Raw genomic sequence first — 23,188 nt, forward strand, 5'->3', positions numbered from 1 at the left:
CTTTAATAAAAAAAAAAGATATTGGCACTTTAGTGGTTTTATAAGCTATTTTTACTACTATTTTAGTTTGTTGTGGTTTCATGCCATTTTTTTTTAACAGAGAAGTTTCCTGGCTGGCTCAGTCACATGGCTAAATCACTCATTTTTCCAGGGCTTTAGTCCAAATCAAGAGGCTGTAAGCGAGAACTGGATGTACATCCACAACTGATCCCTCACTAGCAATTGTGGTAGAGTTGGCAAGCCCTATTCGAGAGAAGACTGGAGTTGCAACAGAATGGGAACTGGATTATTTTTAATTTTTAGCCAGTTTGGCAGAAATAAAATTTGTGATTGGTCATTATGAGAGAGCAACAGCTGTAGCTTTTTAGCCCGTCTTAATCCCTTGGTTTCAGAATGATTACAATGTTGTGTTTACACATGGCTTCATGTGCTGGGCTCATGCACTTAACATTAGCTAAAGAACCAGGAAATGCTGAAACAAATAAACAAAGTAGACATCTGCTCCTCCTCACTTAGTCCAGTGCTCTTCCAAGTGGCAGCCTAATAGGGAGAGGTGAGACATCAAGGCTTTCACCATCTGCCAGGCCCAGAATCACAATCTATGGGTCCTCCTCCACTTACAAAACTGCACCCATTGGCCATTTCACCTGACTAGAGCAGGGAGGTGAAACAGTGAGGGCCCACCCCTTCATTAGCCTGGGTAGACTCAACTATGCTCTGGGTCTTCCCAGAACTGAAGCAGTATTGTCTTTTGCAGGGATCATCCCATCCAGTTCATTAACTTCATCATATAACAAGGGAACACTTTTCATCTCAAGGGGCTGCACTCAATCATTGGCATCCTTCAGGGGCCGCATGCTACAGGTGGGCAGGGCCCAAGGCAAAAGTAGGTGGAGACAGGGGCAAAAGTGGGCAGAGCAATGGATGTGACTTGTACAATAGGTTACATTCCACCCATACAAAAGCCAGGGGTTTCTGTGTGCATGATTCACATAACAAATCCTTGCACAATGGAGCTTCCTTCCTCTTCTCCATTGGCACCCTGCAAAATTGGTCCTGGGGATGGTTGGGAAAACCCCCAGAACAGCACACATGGAGGGAAGATTGTGCCATCTGGCAAGCTGATGTGCTTGTGCAGGTAGTACATTCAACATTGGTCAATGTTGAGTTTCACCCTGTATCTCCACCACACATGCACACCTCTCCACTCAGGCAAACAAGCAGCATTATAATAATTCAATGACATGTTTTAGCCAGGCAATAGCAGTTGAGGGTATGGAGAAGGACCATTGAGCAACATGGTCTAGAGAAAGTCCTGAGGGCCACACAAAGAGATGTGAAGGGCCACGCCAGTCCCTGAGCCTGAGATCCCCGATCCTTGTTACACAACAATATATACATGTTCTTGGCCAAGTGCTGATTATTTCCCTATTCTTACCATTTTTCTTTCGTACTGTATGTTGGACAAATTTGCCCCAGGGATCTTCCCCAGAGGGAGTCAATTGCTCTGTCTTTGATACTAAGCTATCATTTTCAACTGTTTGCCACCTTCAGCACTTAGGCAGAAAGTGGGTGGGCAAAATGAAGTAAAGTTAAATCCATACTCCCCAAACTACTTTGCCCTCCCCACAACCACAAATACAACCCCTTAATCTGGGCCAGACATGCATCTCCTTTACAGCAGAATCCTTTATGTGTCTGCTTAAAAGTTCAATGGGACTTACTTGCCGGGATCGTACATACTGGACTGTAGCTGTAGCACCCTATAACCTAATAAAGACTTAACTATTACAAAATCATAAATTTAAAATAGGACACTCAAACCAGATATGGTATATTCTGCTTTTTAAATTGTGTTTACACCATCTCTACTGCATTTTTATTTGCTTGTTTTTTTCTTATCACTTTAATTGACCTTGTTTTTGTTTTTTAATACTTACCTTTAATGTGTTGTCACGTAAAAAAACCAGGATATAACCCGCCCAGAGTCCTAGGAAAGTCACGGGAGGTCATTACTTTCAGCGACAGCTTGTGTTAAGCTCACTGCCTTACAACTTGATCCTAAAACTTGCTTTGTGGCATTATCAACAGCTACACCATCAGCACTGTAGCTATGGGAAGTTGCTTGGCTATTGCAGTGAGATTATTCCAGTATCACAGGCAGCAGTCAAAACAAATGAGAAAGTAGAGCGTGAAGATTTTTACTGCAAAACAATTATATTGCAGAGGCTGTATCCATTCCCATTTTTCATGGAAGGTGGAATCTATATAATGTGGATAATGAAGATTACTCTGGTTGGGTTACGTACCAGCTAAGCTTGACTTTAGTGGAAATTTTGTAGTGCCACATGTTACAGTAATCACGAGTCTCTTACTATGATATTTTGTGGTAGAACTTAAAAACTGCAAGGCATTTTTATGAAATTAATCCAGATTATTTTCTTCAAAGAGGATGTACATGCTGCATCAATCGAATAAATAAAGCCCTCATTTTATTAAAAATAAATGCAGACACATGGGTGTGCAAACTTTATGGTGCATAGTTGGCTGCTGCTATCCACAAAAATGTTATTATTTGCCCATAGTAAACTGGTATTGATTGAAAACATTGCAGAAAGCAAGCTCATTCATTTGAGGTTAGCAAAGAAAGACAAACCAGGATTATGTTTGCATATTCTTTAATGGCAACTAGATTGTTTTAAACTTTTTTCCTTATTATTTTCTCACACATGTTAGATTATACAACTGTGTATTATTATTAATAATAATAAAACAAAGCAGAAAGGTTACCACCACCCAAAAATTGGGGTGAAAAACAAAGAGCAGCACAGTATTACCCAAGGAAGCAAATATACTGGCTTTATTATTTTGCTCATGGAGGAACAATTAATACAGCCAATTTTGGTTCAGTGTGAAATTTCCTATTGTTCCAGTTTATCCCCAAAGTGTTTTTAAGAATACAGTAAGAATACAGAAATCACAACATGATCATTGTGGTATTCTTTCAATAACTAATTCCAATGGCAACAGGTGAGATTGTAAGGGCTGCATTTATAGGCATATCTACCAGGAAGTAGAGTCTTGCTCAACTCAAGTCAGACTAACATATTTAGTATCTGGCTGAAAGATGAAAATGCCAAAACATATTTTTAATAATGCTGACCAATGATGGTGTGTGTGTGTGTGTGTGTGTGTGTGTGTGTTGCTATTGTGAGCAATTGCGCTGTAGTTATTTCCATTAGGAGAAGTAGAAAATAACTTTGGTGACCTCACCGTTTCTTACTGGTAGGCAGGAAGAACTGCATGAGCCCAGACAGCAGGGATAAGTGAACTCATACAATTAACCATCATGTTTCACCAAATTCATAATATTTTTCACCCTGTGTTCAGTATGTTGCCATTTATTTTGTAAAAGACCCACCCTTGGCAGATAGGCAACAAACTGAATAACTGGAAGAAAACTCTGGCAGAAAATAACCGTAATGCTGAGACCACAGGGCTAATAAAACACACAAGCATTTCAGCAATTCAGTTATTGTCAGGGAATCCATGAGGTAAATAATAATAATCTTCAAATGATAAAAATCAGTTCTGTCTCTGAACTAGCTAAGTTTTATTTTTCCATCCTTCCCAATTTATATGAAGAACTGTAATTATCTACTAAAAACAAGATATCCTAGAAACAGAAGAAAAGTAGGTCGCCTGTTTCAACTCAACCACCAGCTCCCATCTTAAAGAACAGCAGTTTAAATCAGAAGTTAAGATTTGGCTCAGTGCCCACAGAAAAATTTGTAACTCCTCACAAGCTGGGCCAGAGGTGGGGAGCCTATGGCTCTCCAGCTGTTAGGGGACTCCAAATCCCAGCAACCCCTGTCAGTCTGGCCAATAGTTAGGGGTAATGGGACTTGTAGTCCAGCAACATTCCAGGTTCTTGACTCCTTTCTTAAAGTAACACTGATATTTTCCCCGCCGCCACCATCCCCCCGGCTAAGAGAGCAGGAAGAAGCCCTAGAACTGATGAGTACAGAATCAGGAAACTGTGTGTGTGTGGTAAATATATTGGATTAATACAGAAAATGAAAGTTCAGACTAGAATCAATCTTCTCCATATCCCCAAACAGCAAGTGAAAGGTAACAAGCTTGGTCTTCGAGTTTAAGCCCAGTGTGAATAAACTATAACTATGACTAAAAATCCAAGAGGCGGCAAGAGAGAGAAAAGACCAACATGGAAATGGCCCATTATCTTTAAAGGCACCAGTCAAATGACTCAAAAGGTAGCAGGGACAGACATATGGGCGAAGAGCCTAGTAACCCTGAATCATGGAAGTGACATGCTGTTCTAGGAAAGATCCCGTTTTAAATCTCTTTACCAGTTCCTTTCTTGCTCTACCGCACATGGAACGAGTTACCGTCGCTTCAGCACCGAAACACAATCTTTCTTGAGAGGCCCAAGCTGCATGTGGGCATCAACACTTTCAAGGAAGAAGGCCGGCTTGAGGTTGTGCGTAAACAGCGCCGGAAACTGGTGGTTGATCTTATTCTGGAAGGGGTCAAAATGGCCCTTCTTGAAGCGCGCCACTTTGAACTGCTGCAGGCATGTCATCTTGGAATCCTTGACTCCATAGAAGGTCAGCACCTTCTCTGAGTACTCCAAGTACACCCCAATCGTATGGAAGAAAGGCTGCTGTATCACGCAGTCAAAGCCGCCGAACCAGGCCACGTAGTTCTGCCCGTTCCACTGCAGGCAGCAGGAGTTCTCGTTCCTGCCCAGGCGGCCCCTGTCATAGGACTCCTGCGGGTTGTAATCTTCCGTGATGACACCAATGCTCACCCAGCCGTCAATGATCTCCACTTCCCAGTAGTAGTTGCCTCGGTTCATTAAGTTCTCGCCCAGCACCTGCTCGCAGTTGACAAACCTGGTCGAGCTCTCGGGGTAGGCGATAGGGTTCAGCACCCGCTTGGCTCCCTTGGTCCCAAACAGCTGGAGGAATTTGTCGGCAGTGTCGCTGTCCAAGTCGATGATGAAGGCAACTGTGTGGGGTGGGGGTGGGAGAAGGCGAGAAGAAGGCAGAGCAAGGAAGTCACACACTATTAGTTATCTTGTCTTCTTGGACAACAAAACTGAAACATACCATCACTGAGGTTGGTACCCCTCAGTAATCATTCAGACTCCTGAACTTATGCACCCTTGGCTTCGGAGTCTTGGGTAGGATCTAACGTTGTGTGAGTGATGCAATGGGACTTCCCCCTTCCTCTCTCTGCACCCCTCCCCCCAAAATATGTTCCAAAGGGTCCCCTATCATGGTGGGGGACTGCAGGGGAAAGGAGAAAAGGAGGGTGGCAACACAAGAACGGGCCTTCTCTGCAGTGGCTCCCCATCTGTAGAATGCTCTCCCCAGGGAAGTTTGCCTGGCGCCTTCATTATACACCTTTAGGTGCCAGGCAAAAACGTTCCTTTTTAACCAGGCCTTTGATTGATCTGATTGACATCCTATGCTCTTTTAAAATGTGGCTCTTTTTGTGTGTGTGTGTTTAATTTCTTGTTGTTATTTTGATTATATATATTGTGGTTTTTATGTCGATCTTTTCTGTGAACCGCCCTGAGACCTCCGGGTATAGGTTGGTATATAAATAACAACAACAACATAATTGCATTGCACAAGCAGAACGCTGTTGCATGAGTGGAACACCAGTGTTGGATACAACCACGTGTTCTAAAAACTCCACTGCTGCAAACAACATATATTCTGCAAAAATTGTTGGATTTTTCCTAACTATATTTAAATTTGCGCATACCACTTGTGTGGCTTCAGTTTAGCCCTATGGCAAACTTGGTTGGTTGCAGTTTTTTTAAAAAATAAAAATATTTACCCGCACCTTGTGTTTCTGTGTTTTGGGAAGGTGAAATAGGGAAAGCGGGTGGCAAGATGGGGGTATGTAGAGTAATAGTCATTTAGAAGCAGAAAGTGGCAGAGCTATGGAATCAAGGAGCAAAGATGTACCGCACTCTGATTTCAGAGTCCCCTTCTGTTTTCTATATTTTCAAGGTTTCTGGTTTCCTTCTCCATATAAATGCATTTTAAATACTGATAGTTCAGTTCACCAGATTTACTTTAAAAAAATAAAAGTAAAATCCAGTTTCTAGTCCTCATGATATATATTTAACATAAATCTCTTTTTTATGCCACAGCCTTATTTTTTTTCTTTCATGCAGTGATAGAACCGATTATGTGTATTCCATCTCCTCCAATATGTGCCTCTTTATGACAGGAAAAGAAGGTGGTGTAGCTTTACAGGCATCATAGAATCATGAAGTTGAAAGGGACCACAAGGGTCATCTAGTCCAACCCCCTGCAATCCAGGAATCTTTTGCCCGTGTGCTTAAGTCCCTGTATTTTCAGCTAAACCTAGCTAGGCCAGTAAAGACCAGTAACTGAGACACTGAACGTTTTCTAAAAACAACACTCAAGCATTTTGTTTTCACTGGACTGCGCTCATAATTAACTTTGCGTAGGCTGACATTTCTGCTGTCTGCAACACGTCTGCCGTCTGCCAAATGTTACGCCATCAGCAAAGAAACAAAAGCCAAGGGAGACAAAACATACAATAAAACGGTCTTACATTTGAGAAAATAATCTCGGGACTCCAAACAGGCGGGGTTGCTGCTTTTTTCCGGAATCGGGGGCTCAATGGTCACTGTGAAGAGAGGAAATTGTCAAAAATTTACCTCAGCGACAAAGACAGCAAAAAAGGAAAAGGAAAAAACCAACCCATCACACAAGGAAAAGAGGCTTGTTCATTAGAAAGTATCCTGGCTGATCTGACACAGGTGTACTATTCCATACAACCACCTTTAACCTTAAATTCATTTGTCATCAACAAGCCTGCTGTGATTAGATTCTTAAACCTATTAATCAGAAGAGGGAAATCCCACAGGATGTTATCCCAGGATCCAAGATCCTAACATGTCCTTGTGCTACTACAAAGCCAGCCAGCAGACGGATCTGCTCATAACTGTGTTGTGGTCCTGTGCTCATCCAAAAAACACACATTTTATAGAGTTGCTGGACCCTAACAACTTTTTCTTCTGGGTCTCCTTCCTTCAGCCTCCCCACCACCACATAGGGCTCTGTGTGGTGGTGCCCAGTTATCATAGAATTGTAGAGTTGGAAAGGACCCAAGGGTCATTTAGTCCAACCTCTTGCAATGCAAGAATCTCAATAATAATAAATAATAATACTAATACTAATAATACTACAACTACTAATAATAATTTTATACCCCGCCCTCCCCAGCCAGAGCCGGGCTCGGGGTGGCTAACACCAGTAAAATTATAGTAAAAACATAATAGGGGGAAAAAACCAATTTAAAATACAAGTTAAAATGCAGTTTAAAATGCAGCCTCATTTTTAAAGTAGCCCATAGATCAAAACCATATGGGGAGGGAAACATAAGGGTCAGACTGAGTCCAAACCAAAGGCCAAGCAGAACTACTCTGTCTTGCAGGCCCTGCGGAAAGATGTCAAGTCCCGCAGAACCCTAGTCTCTTGTGACAGAGCGCTCCACTAAGTTGGGGCCAGTACTAAAAAGGCCCTGGCCTTAGTTGAGACCAATCTAACCACCTTGCGACTTGGGACCTCTAAAATGTTGTCATTTGTGGACCTTAAGGTCCTCCGCAGGGCATACCAGCTAGAGCATCCATGGCAGATGGCCACCCAACCTCTGCTGAAAAACCTCCAAGGAAGGAGAGTCCACAACTTCCAAAGGGAGACTGTTCCACTGTTCTCATGGATGTCTTGTTTGTGCCTCTGACTGGGTCTTGTGGGGATCGTGGCAGCACGCTGTGACCTGGAAGCAGTTAGTGCAAACTCCCTGGTAAGTATACAGGAAGTACTCCTCCCTGAAACCTGGGGCATGTATGGGAGAGGGTGGGGAAGCCCTGAACAGAACAGAGCTGACGCTAGGCTAGTAGTCACACATTGCAATAGTTTCTTTAGGGAGCAGTTGAACTTGAGGACGAAGCCAGCAAGATCCACTCTAATTTTGGCAGGAGAGTGAGCTTCAAGCATATATCTCCCCTGTGTTCTGAAAGACAAGGCTCTGTTTCAAGGAAAAGCCACTTTGGACATCTTCCCCAAACCACTGCTGGCCACACCCGGTGATGTCTGTTTGTTGCCTTCTGATTTATTTGAGTCCTTATGGAAACCTCATAAAAAAAACACAACCCCAAGCGGGAGGCACAGGGCGCAGAAACCCGACACCAATTTAAGAGAGTCTTGTTATTATGCAATTTCAAAACAGCTGCACCACTTGCAGTACTTTGACATGAAGGCTGTAGCATTAAACATCTTTTCCCTTTGAGGCTGGCATTTGACATTCATCTAGGCAGGTACAAATGCCAACATCAAGAGGAGACTTGGAGATGTCAAACAGAGATGGGGAACCTGGCCCTCCAAACGATGCTGCACTCCAGCCCCCATCGGTTCCAACCACCATGGCCAGAGATGATGGCGATAAAGTCCAACAACATCTGGAGAGCGGCAGGTTCCCACTTCCATGATGTAAATGGTGCCTAGTGGGTTCTAATGCCCCAAAGTGTTTACTGCATGTTAAAAGTAGCAAAAGTCTACAAGCAAAATTCAACATGTGAATGGAAGCAAGTGTCCTGAATTTGCATAAGGCTGGGTACCCCAGCTGCATTTCAAGCTTTGAGAACAGACTGGGAAAAGGAGCGTCTCCACCCCCATTGTTCTACCCGGACACTGAGGTCCAGCCCCGAGGGCCTTCTGGTGGTTCCCTCACTGCGAGAAGTGAGGTTACAGGGAACCAGGCAGAGGGCCTTCTTGGTAGTGGCACCCGCCCTGTGGAACACCCTCCCACCAGATGTCAAAGAGAACAACAACTACCAGACTTTTAGAAGACATCTGAAGGCAGCCCTGTTTAGGGAAGCTTTTAATGTTTGATGCAAAGGAAGCAATGTGCATTCTTGTTGCTGATACTTCCAAGCCCAGTCCCTGTTCACAGAGACTTCCAGAGCTCCTAGATACTTAAGAGCTACAGGGAAGCAGTGGATTCTTAGCACTTGCTGGGCACCAATAATCTCTGCAGAAACCGCATGGTAGCTATCAGAGTCAGCAAAGAATTCCGTAATCAAAACACTGCAGAATGCATAGCGCTCTACATGGAATGCAAGGACAGGATATTCCATCTGCTACAGACCTTCTGGCATGCCATAAAGAATGGGCCCTTCGTCTCCATTCCCTGAGAGCTGGTCCCACTGGTTCTTGCAAATGTTCACTAGCATTTCCTTCACAGCGAGCACGGCCTGGCTGGATTTGATGAAGCTCAGCTCTTTGGGGAAGCTTGCCCATGAGAAGTTTTTCTCTTCAGTGGCTATTTTCAGTGCTTGGAACTCCTGTGCCAAAAAAAGAAAGAAAGAAAGAAAAGGGGGTGATATACAGCAATTGACTGATGGGAGGACTCATTCCACAGAGCCACCTCTATGGCTGCTGTTCGTGACATGGAAACAAACATACCAGAGGGAGGGAGGGGGACAGAGAGAAAGAGCAGCTACATTGGCAGGAGATGTTGGCATGCTGCTCTGTTCCAAATGTGGATCCAGGAACATAGAGCTCAGCAGAGCCTCCTCCCTATAAGGTCCGTTTACCCAGGGCCCCTACACAGCGGATGAGGGCATATTTCCCAGCAGAGATCCAGATAGGACTGAGCACTGCGATTGCATACTAGCCTTCTTCAACCTGGTGCCCACCAGACGTTGCTGGACTACAGCTCCCATCAGCCCCAGCAAGGATGGCCAATGGTCATGGATGATGTGAGTCCAACAACATCTGAAAGGCATCAGATTGGGGAAGGCTGTTGTAAATGAATGAATGCCCTACAAATTGTGGGGCCTGGTAAAAGAGACAAATGTCCATTGTGTCCTACCTGCTTAGGGAAGCTTTTAATGTTTGATGCATTACTGTATTTTAATATTTGGTTGGAAGCCGCCCAGAGTGGCTGGGGAGGCCCAGCCAGATGGGCGGGGTATAACTATATTATTATTATTATTATTATTATTATTATTATTATTATTATTATTATTCCTTCCTGTCCCTGTAGCGTACAAGCATGCCCACCTTCCAATACAAAAATCACCAGTCTGGAGCCAGAAAAAGCAGCAGCGTCTGCCCATAAAAAAATTATGGACAAGCTGAATCAGACTCTCCACTTGCGGCTCGCTAGAGAGGACAGCACGTCTCCACAAATCCTCCCCTTTTCTACTGTTTCCAGAGAGGGGAAATCCATGCCATACATTGAAAGCACATTACTTTCTGTAAAATAATCCTGGTCCGACTGAACTCGCTACCAATTCAAAGTGCTGGTTCTGACCTATAAAGCATTAAACGGCTCAGGACTGCAATACCTCAAGGACCGCCTCTTTCCATATGAACCTACCCGCACCCTGAGATCATCTTCTGAGGCCCTCCTTTGTGTGCCTCCTCCTGGAGAGGTCCGGAGGATGGCAAGATGAGAACAGGCCTTCTGCAGTGGCTCCCCGTCTGTCCAATGCTCTCCCCAGGGAAGTTTGCCTGGCGCCTTCACTATACACCTTTAGGCACCAGGCAAAAATGTTCCTTTTTAACCAGGCCTTTGGTTGATCCGATTTATATCATATGCCCTTTTAAAAGGTGGGTTTTTGGAGGGCAGGTTATTGGCTTGTTGTTTTTATTTTGATTACAGTGGTACGGCGGGTTAAGAATTTAATTCATTCTGGAGGTCCGTTCTTAACCAGAAACTGTTCTTAACCTGAGGTACCACTTTAGCTAATGGGGCCTCCCGCTGCCACCACGCTACCTCCACACAATTTCTGTTCTCACCCTAAAGCAAAGTTCTTAACCTGAGGTGCTATTTCTGGGTTAGCGGAGTCTGTAACCTGAAGCGTCTGTAACCTGAAGCATATGTAACCTGAGCATCTGTAACCCGTGGTACCACTGTATATATTTTGTGGTTTTGTGTTCTGGTTTTGTTCTGTGAGATGTCCAGGTATAGGGTGGTATATAAATTTCAATAAATAAGAAGAAATAAAATTGTAGTTTGTTCAGGGCATTGGGAACTGTAGTTCTGTGAGAGGAAACTACAGTTCCCAGGATTCATTTGTGGAAAGTCATGTGCTTCCGATGTATGTTAGATGTGCTTTCGATGTATGGTGTGGATCTGCCCAGAGGCAAGGAATGAAGCGCTTTTAGGGGTGACTCTCTACTAGAATAACACTCAGGGGCACAGACCTGCAGGAAAGAGATGGTGTCTGTGCTGGGAACCTTCTCCAGATTCCGCTTGTGTTCAGTCAGTGTGTCACGCCTCTCTTCCTTCTGCCGCAGCTCCTCCGCTGCCCCAGTCAGCATTGCTCTTTCCCCATCTTCGATGAAGCCAAGGACTTCCTTCTGAAAGGCTGCAAGGACCCTGGCCGTCTCGGCAAAGACTTTGCTGACCTTTTCCTTCTCTTTCTGAGCAGTGCCCTAAACACAACAGAGATAGCTTTATACCAATTATCATTCATGTAGATTACATATATTTTCACACACACACCCCAAAAAAACATGCACACATCCAGATCCTCCTTTTAAAGTTGGCCAGGTGGGGGAGGGCAGAAGCAATCAAATCTTCTTCAAGATCTGATTGTTTAAAAAGACCCACTTTAAGCCAGACTAGGCATGATGCTTGAATTCGACATCAGGAAACATGTCTGGATTATTCCATTTTAAAGCCCTCCATTTTTTATCAGGACCACGACATGTAACGAGGCAAACTTTAGGGAAAAGGTTCCCACTGCTGCCAAATTAACTAAGCCACTATATGCTGTCTTTTATCTGAGTGCCAGAAATGAGGGTATCTCTGCAAGTGGAAATGTAGCATGTCATGGAAATGGCTACCTTGGACATGCCACTTTCTTATAGGAATGGAGTTCCCCCCAGTCTGAAGGAACGTTGAAAAATGTGATCCTCCACCTGCAGTCTGAAGTGGAACAGTCTAGGAAAAGCACCATGTGATCCAGTTCTCAGGAAGCTTGTATATTTGTGCAACACAAGTGCATACATGCAAGAGGATTTTTGTTCTTTGCTTACATGTTATCTTTAATTAAACCTCCCAACACTGCAGCAGAATTGGATCAGAATCAGTGGATGAACCACCTCTTGATACCCAGGCCGAGACACAGCCCAAACCCCTGATCCCCTTGGCACCAGGAGACAATGACATAGAAATATATGAAAAGAACAGGGCACAGTGTGTGTGAGATCAACATCCAGTTTTTCTTCTGGGATGAAATAGACTGAAGCCATCTTACTTTGATGAGGTCCACAGTCCTCCTTGTCTGCGCAATAGTGACTCCAAGTTCATCCAACTGATTCTCAACGCTGTTCAGGATTTTGGGTCTTTGGGCCTTTTGAAGAAAGGGAATATCAGAATGTCACCTCGCATTGACAGAAAATAGTACATTTCTCTTCCAGTCCTCATGGCTGTAGAGAAATATTCACCGTTAAATCTATTTCTGAAAAGCAAGAATGGGGAACTGTGGCCCTCCAGATTTTGTTGGACTCCCAATTTCCATAAGTCCTGGCCAAGCTAGCTGTGCCTGATGAAAGTTGGGAGTCCAGCAACATTTGGAGAGCCAAGAATTCCCCACCACCACTCTAAAGATTAAAAAGGACAAGTTCTTTGAAGGTGGTAGTGATGAGACTTCACTTTGCACTGTGCCTGATTGCCCTTGCTCCCCAAAACCCTTATATTCCCTCCTGTCCATTCATTCTGCATAACGTATTGCCCTTATTGTCTCTCCTGCCTATTATATATTTGTTCTTGACAAAGGCTCCGCTAGCCCATAAATCTAAGCCACAGTTTGTTCAACAAACCATGAGTTAACCAGGATGATTAAACACACCACATCTTATTTCTCCATCATTTCTCCTTTAAAGCCCTAAATGGCCTCGGCCTTGTATACCTGAAGGAGCATCTCCACCCCCATCATTCAGCCCACACACTGAGGTCCAGCACCGAGGGCCTTCTGGTGATTCCCTCACTGCGAGAAGTGAGGTTACAGGGAACCAGGCAGAGGGCGTTCTCGGTAGTGGCACCCGCCCTGTGGAACGCCCTCCCATCACATGTCAAGGAGAGGATGATGATGATTAGTTTTGTTTTCCAGCTCTTCTTTTCTCATGCCTTTGTAACCTGGTAAACATCTAGGGTGGAGTAACCAAACAAGCCATGATTGAAGAAGGGTGCTGGGTTCACATACTACACACCAAGCCACAGCTAAACCAGTGCTTTTGTGTGTGTGTGATAGTACTCACAGGTACTGAATACTGTTACATATTTTTTTGTGGCTCATGGCAGCCATTTAGTGCTGGCACCAATGGCACTTTTATCAAGATATGAGTACCAGCACCTTGTTTTTTATTTTTTTAAAAAACACTGACTAAAACAAAGGTTCATAAGTCAACAATAAAACACAGTTTGTTGTCAGTGAACAAATAACAGTTAAATGGCTAGGCAGGTCTCTCACACAATGCTAATAATGTTTTTGATTAATCCATGGCTTAGTGTTATGTGTGAATGAGGCCAAAGTAATCTAAACTGAAACAAACCATTCCCCTGATGATCTATCAAAGGTTGACCCCGAACATGAGTTGGTTTGTGTTTGGAAACATTATTGTAATATATTATGTGCGTGTGTCTGGTTTTTGTTTGTTTTTTGCAAAAGCAACAGTCTTTTGTCTACTTTTAAAGACCTGTAAAGGAAGCGGTCTTCCCAACTGTCTGACATTTGAATTTTGACTGGAAACGTGCCCAATTCTGGAAAGCTAAAAAGAGCAAAGTGCTACTGTCATGTGGCTCCAAACTCCATTTAAACAATGTGCTGGAGTGAGATAAAGACCAGACTGAGAGGGTTGCAATGAAAGGAACAATCGTAGCTCTATCAGAGAAAGCAAGAGCCACAGCCCAAATTGCATCAACACCCTCACCCGGACAGAAAAGCAAGGAAATTAAAGTGCCACGGAGAGGGCTTATCTGGTGAAGCCATAATAACCCATTGATCTCTTTAAGCAGACCCAGGGAGAGGGAAGGAAAGGGATTTAACTGAGATGTAGCCAAGATGATTTAACAAAAAAATGGCATTATTTTTTCCGGTCATAAAAGCTGCTTCTTTTCCAAAAGCAGGGACTACTTGTTCCTTAGTCATATGTGCTATTTTATATAAACATACAGAACATAAAATTGCTAGCATTAAACGGAACTAGCATCAATAGCCACGATCAATTTGATTTGACACTGGCCAATAAGGTAAAAATTGTATTTCGTTTGGGGCATACACAGCACCAATCTGTCTATGCTGTGTGCTAGTTAGGGTACTGTTAAAGGACCAGGGTTCGAATCCCCTCTTAGCCCCTAAACTAACTGCCCAACCTACTTTTCTCACGAAGATAAAATAGAGGCGGGGGCGTTAAGAACAAGATACCCTTCCTCGAGGTGGAATATAAATGCAGCAATGAGAATGATTAAGTGCGTTCTGACTAACATACATGTGCATGTGCTCACACATACAAGGAATTTTTTTTTTCAGGTGTTCCGCCATGAAAATAAATAAAACTTGCTTAAGCCATCCCAGGCATGGCAATCCTTGACAGCAAGCCAAACCCTATCTATTTTTGCCACACAGGAAAGTCTCTGCCTCTTCCCTTCCACCAGGAATGATAACATTTTATTCCAGGCAAAAGGGGGAGGTAATTAACAGACGGGTTCCCTTCTGTTCATCAGCTACAGACTTGCTCTGGCTCCATAACAGAACTGGGGTCAATTTATGGTTGTCTGGCAGCAGGAAAGAACTTCACTGCCTGGAATTCTGACTTCATACCAGCTCCAAACAATTGGTCCTTCAAGCCTAGTAGTGGCTATCCTGATTGGCAGCGGTTCTCTGGGATCTTGTGCCAAAGTTTTTCCTGGCCCTGTTACCCAGGAATGCCTTTCAGCTGGAAATGCTGCCAAAGACTGAACCAGAGGCCTTTTGTACGCAAAGAGGGTGCTCCCCCCACTGAACCATGGGACTGTCCAGTGGAGTCAGGTCCATTAAGGGAAAGGAGAACTGCCCACCACCCTCGGCCTGCTCTCTGCTAGGCCCACCTGCCTGCATCCTTCTTACAGCCAGTTCAGGGGGCAGCACAATTTGCCAGCTTCCTTCTCCTTAGTCTCACAGTGTTGCCCTTGTCCACCTCAGCAGGGAAGAGGATGGGGACAAATCTAGACTTAGTTGGCTCTGCCAATCATTGGCTCTATCTACTGCTGCGCTCCCAACAGGTCCCAGCTGCCACTGGGACCCTTTCTAAAATGTTTTGCTCAAAGTTTATAGGCAATATATCAGATGGCCTTTTCAACCCCTTCAATAAACTCTGTCCTGATTAACTTTATTCCTCCATTGTTACCATGCTATGAGGCTCCTTCCCATGACGTGATACAGTATATGCTTTAGAGACTGTCCCTATACAGTGGTACCTCAGGTTACAGATGCTTCAGGTTACAGACTCCGCTAACCCAGAAATAGTACCTCGGGTTAAGAACTTTGCTTCAGGATGAGAACAGAAATCGTGCGGTGGCAATAGCAGGAGGCCCCATTAGCTAAAGTGGTACCTCAGGTTAAGAACAGTTTCAGGTTAAGAATGGACCTCCAGAACAAATTAAGTTCTTAACCTGAGGTACCACAGTACACCCCACTTCTGTGCCTCTACGACAGCAATGTGGAAGTGGTGCTCCTCCAGCTGCTGTGAGATTCCAACTCCCACCAACCCCTAGCCAGCATGCCCAGTGGTCAGGGATGATGGGAGCTGTAGTACAATGAACAGCTACTGCTTCCCCATCCATGTTCTAAAAGTGACCACCTGGCACCCATTTAGGGAGTTTGCACCTATACTTTGAAAGCCACAGCTGTCCTGCCTGTGGCTGCTGTAGCTTCAATCCCTTTTTCAGGCCTCATGCTACATACCAGAGGTACTGGAACAGACTGCAGTATCAGAGTCCTTCCCACACTAATGAACAGAAAGCAACATTCTCCAAGTAGGCCTTTTCGGGTGTGATCATAGCATCAGTTATGGTACATTACATGGCATTACACCCAGAGGGCTACATCTCCCCTCTGGGTGACCTTTCAGGGGTCACATGCTGATGGTAAGCCTTGTCAGATGCCAAAGTAGGAAGAGCAATAAACATGAATTTTAGCTTTGTGCGTCTCTTTCTCTTCTGCTCCTCAATCCAGACAAGAGTTCAAGGACCCATTCCAGCCAGGCTGAACAGGGAGGGGCTGTGGCTTGAAGAGAGTCCTGAGGGCCAGACAAAGAGGTTTGAGGGGCCCCATTCAACCTCCAGGCCTGAGGCTCCCAATAGCTGGCTTAAAGCATGTTAACAACAGCCAGTGCTTTTAACATTTTATGTACTCCCTTCAGAGAACAGGAAGACATAGACCTCCAAATGCTACTGGACTACAACTCTCATCATTTTTGGCTGTGGCTGGTGGGGGTTGGGAGTCCAAGAACATGAGGGGTACAAGGTTCCCCATTTCCAGCTTAATGTAATGGGTCGCAAGAGTAGTGTGAACACTGAGGAAAATATTTTCCTGGGCATCCTGGGGGATGAGTAAAGGTAAAGGGACCCCTGACCATTAGGTCCAGTCATGGACGACTCTGGGGTTGTGGCGCTCATCTTGCTTTATTGGCCAAGGGAGCCAGTGTACAGCCAGTGTGGCCAGCATGACTAAGCCGCTTCTGGCAAACCAGAGCAGCGCATGGAAATGCCGTTTGCCTTCCCGCTGGAGTGGTACCTTTGACGTGCTTTTGAACTGCTAGGTTGGCAGGAGCAGGGCCCAAGCAACAGGAGCTCACCCCATCGCGGGGATTCGAACAGCCAACCTTCCGATTGGCAAGCCCTAGGCTCTGTGGTTTAACCCACAGCGCCACCCACATCCCTCGGGGTACGAGTAGTGATGTTAAATTCTTGAGAATAATCTTTTGGAGAATATTCTCGAGAATATTTTCTGGATAATATTCTCCCCTCACTTCACTAGGTACGGGACATCTCAATCGGCCTTGTGACTAGAGAAAAAATGGCGTTGCGATGCAATGGGAACTTGCCTGCTCTGTGTGGTCCCTTGAGGATTCCCATTTGTGGAAGTGTCCTCCGCCCTTAAATGCTCCACTTAAGAATAATAACCTTGAAACGAAGTTGTTTTAGGGAGTTGTAAAGTACTACTTGCAGCAAACCTTTCCAAGTTTAGCCATCTCTCCCAAAGAGAACACAGAGATGGGGTTTCCCAACTAACCCGGTGCTTTAGGATGAGCTAAACCGAAACTGACAGCTCAATTAAAAACTAGTAAGTGAAAATCTAGGAGATGAGTCAGCGTCAACTGGGAAGGGGAGCGATGGAAAAAATGCCCCGTCTCAACGCAACACAAAGGGCTAACGGAGCAAGGAGCGGAACCTGGGAGATGAGCCAAGTGAAATAAAGAAGCCGGTCTGAGCCACTGTGGGAAAGAGAGGCAAGAGGAAGAAATGAGTCCCTGGTGCAACTGCACAGCAGCCAAAGGCTGTCAGAACAGAAACTGGTTGGGCCCAGTTAACAGGCACACAGAATTAATCACACCCTCCTCCCACACAACTTTTGTTTTAGCCTCCTCCCCAAACCCAAAAGCAACAAATTGCTTGCATGTGTGTAATCTGGCAGGCCAGGCTGAAGTTCAGCTAAATGTTTGTCTTTGCATTAGGAACATCTCATTGAGGGTTTGGGAAACACAGGCCCCCTACCCCACCCGCTTTCACTGGAAAGCTCTCTAGGCGTTGGCTGAGCACAGAACAGCACCAGAAGCAGAGATGTGGGTGTGGGTGTGTGACTGTACCCCACCCATAAAATCAGAAATCCAGACACCTTCTTCCAGACCTCTAGACAACTCTAAGGCTGCACTCCTAACTACGTTGACTCTGAAGTAAGCCCTACTGAACTCAGTGTGGCTTACTCCCAAATAACTGGGATTAGGAAAGCCCAATTAAATAAAAACCTCTATGGTCTAGAAATTTCAGAACATTGCAATTTTAATAGGAAATGTTCTTCCCTGATCAATTATCTACAATCCCTACCTCACAACCCCTTCTAGATTCTCGGGCTCTAAGCACTTAACCATGACAACAGCCAGCTCCCCAAATCCCTTCCCAATGCTCTCCTCTCTGGGTCCTGGCTGCACGCAGATTTCACCTGTCTTTCTTGGTAGCTCTTGGCAAAGCCCATCCCCACAAGCCCCAAAAGACTGGTTGCAGAATATTGCATAGCTTCAGAGGAGCTGAGTTCACACATGCATGTACCTCACATGATATATCAGCATTTGGGGATTTGCAGCTCCATGGAAAATTACAGAACTCCCAGCTGCACAATCAGAAGTGCGGCAATGGATGCGACTGTCCTAGATGCTGTCGGATGGTTGCTATGTTGGTTAGTCCCCTTTCCATTATGAATCAGTTTTGAAGCAGGTTAAGAAGCAGGTGCAGCACACCTACATATGCACTCTTACAATGCAATTCTATTTATGCCCGAAGCAAAGTAAGTGCAATTGAATTCAGTGGGACTCCTTCCAGGTAACAATGATGGAGAACCTCAGGCTGGGGGCTCATATGTTGTCCTTTTTATCTGGCCCTATCTCCCCCTCCTGAGACACCCCCCCCCCACTGACAGCTTTGCACTCTCCTGAAGTGTTTTTGCCTGGATGGAAGGCAATTCCTCTAACTCAGATTCTGATTTGTGCTTGCCTAGACAAAGAACAGGGGGAATGTGGCAGCATGCAAAGTTCCCATTTACTGCTATGCTTATTTTGCCTCTGGCCCCGCCCTCCCAAGGATGCCCAAAAGGCATTGCGTCACCTTTGACTAAAAAAGGTTTCCCTTCCTCAATGTGAAGGATTGCAGTCACAAACGCCTTTCCAAACTTTTAAAGTGCAAAGTTTCTGTTGGAAAAATTGACTAGATCAAAAACTGGTCTAGTCAATCAAACCAGTTCATTTATCAGCATGGCCGCAGTTAGGAAGAACAAAGCTAGCTCTGTCACCCTCTAACAGGTTTGGGGAATCTGTGGTCCACCAGATGTTGTTTGACTCCAACTCCCATCGACCACAGTGAGCATGGCCAGTGCTCAGGAATGATGGGAGTTTGAATGACTTCTGGAATGTCACAAGTTCCCCATCCCTGCCCTAAAGCATAGCTCCCCTATCAATCATTATACTGGCAGAGGTGTCCAGCTACCAACTTTGGATCAGGGCTAACACCACAGTATGCTGCACTCCACCCTGTTCATTTGCAGTGTTCTCTGTCTGCACAGCCAACATCTGATCAAGTCATCAGCCTTCCAACTCTGTCTTGACTGCTACAACCTAAAAGCTTCCTGTCCAAGTTGCCATCACTTTGGGATTCCCTGCACAAAAATTTGTTCCAATGCTTCTTGCACTTACAGCCATGCCAGGGGAGACATAATGAAGTCAGAAACCTGAGCTTAAAACATGTCATGTATACCTGAAACCATCCTAAAACACAATGTCCATAGAACATATACTCCAGTTACCCACACCCTCTTCCAGATCAACAACCTAGCCTTACAGATTCCTGAGCAATGCCATTCCAAGGATTCCCCAGATAGGGCTGTGCCACTTCAACCCAGGTCTCCTCCTCCTCCACAAGGATTGCTCCGTTCTCCTGCCAAGCTAGCTCTACAGATAACTTTTCCAGCGCATCTCGCCCTGCTCTTTCCCTTTCTGAACCAATTTCCCAATAAGCCTTAATATTGTTCCATAGCCTCTGCCGTTCCACTCATACGAACATAAGATTATATGGCTGCCCAGAGATGTTCTGCTGCCCATGGCAGAACAGCAACCCTCCCTCTCCCAGAGTCACAAGATAAGTAGTAACCAAGAGCTGGCCACATTATTTTGGTACCTGAGGCAAGAACTCCCACAAGTAGAAATACAATAGCAGCAATAATAACCTCAAATGTAACAATATGTTGACAAAAATCAGCTGCCCAAGGCAGCTGCCCCACTCAGCCTAATGGTAGGGCCAGCTTAGCTGCCTTCTACTGAGTCAGTCTTCTGGTCCATCTGACCCAGTGCTGTCTACTGGCACCAGCTGCTCAGCATCTCAGGGCAGGAGTTGTTCCTCAGCTGAGCTACTTGTTATTCTTTTCCCTGGAGATGCCAAGGGTTAAGCCCCTGCCTACAATATTTGCACACTTCCACAAAGCTACGGCTCCCTGAGAGGCAGTGACTGGTCCAAGCAGGTCACTGAGTGTGCGTCCTGGCTGAGTGAGGATCTGAACCCTGGTCTCCCATATCCAACACTCTAACATGCTCTCCCACTCTATTGTAAATGTATCTCCTTTGCAGACAGTTGTGTGTCTTATTTAACTTACTTCAAATTGTAGTAAGGCAGCCCTTTTGTGTTTGGTGGTGGTGGAGATCTCCTACTTACTCTGTTGAGTTGGACCCTAAACCATTGCCCCCAAGTCCTGCACTGACAGCACTGCTCTGCCTTCCTAACCCCAGAGAGTAACTACACACTGCTTCAAAATCTGAAAGCTTACAGGGAAGGGTCTTTCAACAAGCTCACACTCCTTCAAAGAAAGTAAGTTCCAGGAATGTGTTTCTGAGCAGACACAGACCCTTGTGCCAACTCTTAGGAAATAGGGTGCCTGTTTTTCAGATAACTTGGGGCACCTGACAAACTGCTGTCCCATCCTTCTAGATTCAGGTAGGTAGCCATGATGGTCTGACAAAGTCAAAATAAATAAAAAATTGTCCAGGAGCACCTTAGAGACAAACTAAGTTTATTCTGGGTATAAGCTTTCGTGCGCATGCACACTTCTTCATATACACTGTTCTCTAAGGTGCTACTGGACAATTTTTTATTTATGCTGTCCCATCCAAGAGGGACCTGCTAGCCAGCCACTTTGCAGCGGCCTCAGGCAGCTTCTCCCAACCCGTCCCTAGCGAGGCTCCTAAATTTAACACGTCGAGGAACAGCAGCAGTGGCCCACACCCACCCACCCACCCTCCCCTCTTCCAGTTATTCACGGGCTGGAACTGGTGAGCGAAGCTTGCAGGAATCCCCGCGCACTGCAGCCTAGGGTAGTGGAGCGTCCCCGCCTTCCCCGTCCCTGGAGCGAGGCTGCACAAAGGACCCCCTTTGTGCCTGGACGGCCGAACGAGCGTGCTACCCACCTCCACGTGCTCCCGCTCCACCTCCACCGCCACCACTTCATGGCCCCGGTGTTCTTGGGCCCTGCACAGCTGGCAGATGCAGCTCCGGTCCGTCCGGCAGAAGCTCTCCAGGGGCTTGAGGTGCAGCTTGCAGAGGCTTTCCTCGATGTGCCGCAAGGGCGGCACCAGCCGGTGGCCTTGGAAAGCGGGGCTTTTGAGATGAGGCTGCAGGTGCGGCGAGCAGAAGGACGCCAGGCACACCAGGCACGACTGCGCCGCCCGGGCGCGCTCGCCGTCGGTGCAGAAGTCGCACAGCACCTCTTCGGGCGGCGCGTCCTCCGACGGCGCGCAAGAGTCGCCGGGCACGCACGGCTCCGGCGGCTTGTCGGGGGCCATGGCCAGCCCCGGGCTGCTCGGGGCGGGTTGCCGGAGCTGCAGCAGCTCGGCCAGGGTGTGGTTCTTCCGGAGCTGGAGGTCGGCCGGGAAAGACTCCTGGCAGAGCGGGCAGCGGGAGCTGCTTGGCGCGCCGCTTCCTGCCGCGACGGTCCCGGGGTGGTGCCTGTGCGCGCCGAGGCAGCTCAGGCAGAAGTTGTGGCCGCAAGGGGTGGTGACCGGGTCCTTGAGGGCGTCGAGGCAGATGGGGCAGCTGAAAGGGCCTTCCTGGAGATGGGAGACTGGGCTGATGGGGCCGGAGCCCGCATCCATGCTGCTCGACTCCACCGAGAAGGAGGCGAAGAGAGCGCGCCTGGGCTGCTCCCTTTCCCACATCCAGGGCGCGGGAGAGCCAACTCCGCCCACCAGGAACGCGTGTCACCGACGGGCAGCTCCGGCCAGCCCCACGGCGGAGATTGCTGAGTCCAGCCTCCCGTTTAAGGGGGCAGCGCGCGCGTTCGCGTTCCTCCTGGAGGCGCGGCCCCTTCGCCGCTCCCACAAAGGTGCGAAGCGGAGGAGGAGGTGAACCCGCCCCTTCATCCAAGCACGCCGAAATCCCACCAAGAAAGGACAGGGGCTTGGCCCCAGTTCTTCCTTCGGCGCGCCGGCAGGGAGTCACATTAATAAAGGCTTTTCTTCTTTCTTTTTCTTTTTGTCCTGGTGCGGACGTCAGGAGCAGACGATCGTGTGAATGCTCCTTGTTGCGTATTTGGGGAAGAGCGAAGAACGAAGTTGGATAAGACAAATCTGTCATTAATTAAGTGTCCTCTCCGAAAATGAGGATATCAGCCTGTCGAGGGAACTCTGACCCCGACCCCGGAACATAAAGGGGGCATACAGCTAATTGTGGTGGGATGCTGTGGCCCTTTTAAGACTCGTGTAACTACATTGTTAATGGCGCGCGGTGGGGGGGGGTATGGTCCGCTAGGTCTTGTTGGACTTCCAAACTCCAGGCAGCATGGCCAATGGTCAGAGTTGTACTAGTTCAACAACGCCTGGAGAGCCACAGGTTCCCGCTGCCGGATTTATGGTGTCGTAGAAGTGATGCACGATACTAAGCGTGCTTTCTCTGAAGTAAAACCCAACGAGTTTAATGAACGAGGTTTACGCTCTAAACTTTATAGCTTCCTTAGGCTTGCAGGCAACCTTGAACGAGTTGTGACAGAATCACTAGATCTCGGAGATCTCTCCTAGCCGGCACGCTCTAAAGATCATGTTCACAAATATAGCGGTGTGTGTGTGTGTGTGTGATTATTGCCCTGCAGTTTTTTTAGTTCGTTTTAATTTCCTCTGGTAATCAGGAATGAATTTCTTGATGGGGGGGGCGCTCAGAATTATGAATCTTCCCTACAAGGTGAGCCTAAACATGTTTACTCAGAAGTAAGCACTGCAGCTATCATAGGGAATACCATCCTTTCATATGTGCTTGCTTTCATATGTTTGCTAACTTGGAGACTGAGCAGATTTTCAACGATAAATAGGTGCTG

At 46.3% G+C, this 23,188-nt stretch overlaps 1 protein-coding gene and 1 long non-coding RNA gene across 2 annotated transcripts in view; both read right to left on the reverse strand.

Moving 5' to 3' along the window:
* Nucleotides 1-2,661: 2,661 nt before the first annotated feature.
* TRIM47 (tripartite motif containing 47) overlaps nt 2,662-23,188 on the reverse strand; it is a 33,852-nt gene continuing 13,325 nt past the window's right edge. Inside the window, exons 8-13 of the mRNA XM_053368472.1 lie at nt 21,291-22,079; nt 12,344-12,439; nt 11,286-11,516; nt 9,220-9,415; nt 6,622-6,696; nt 2,662-5,031 (exon numbers count right to left, since the gene is read on the reverse strand). Of these exons, the coding sequence (XP_053224447.1) occupies nt 4,406-5,031; nt 6,622-6,696; nt 9,220-9,415; nt 11,286-11,516; nt 12,344-12,439; nt 21,291-22,079 (2,013 nt within the window). The 3' untranslated portion in view covers nt 2,662-4,405. The remainder of the gene's footprint in view (nt 5,032-6,621; nt 6,697-9,219; nt 9,416-11,285; nt 11,517-12,343; nt 12,440-21,290; nt 22,080-23,188) is intronic.
* On the reverse strand, nt 11,857-12,337 carry LOC128407525 (uncharacterized). Its single transcript, XR_008328822.1, has 2 exons — nt 12,006-12,337; nt 11,857-11,973 (listed from the first exon to the last, which is right to left on the reverse strand). It is a non-coding gene; the product is annotated as an uncharacterized LOC128407525 (long non-coding RNA).

The sequence above is a fragment of the Podarcis raffonei genome, chromosome 2, assembly GCF_027172205.1.
Source record: "Podarcis raffonei isolate rPodRaf1 chromosome 2, rPodRaf1.pri, whole genome shotgun sequence".
NCBI classification, from domain to species: Eukaryota; Metazoa; Chordata; class Lepidosauria; order Squamata; family Lacertidae; genus Podarcis; species Podarcis raffonei.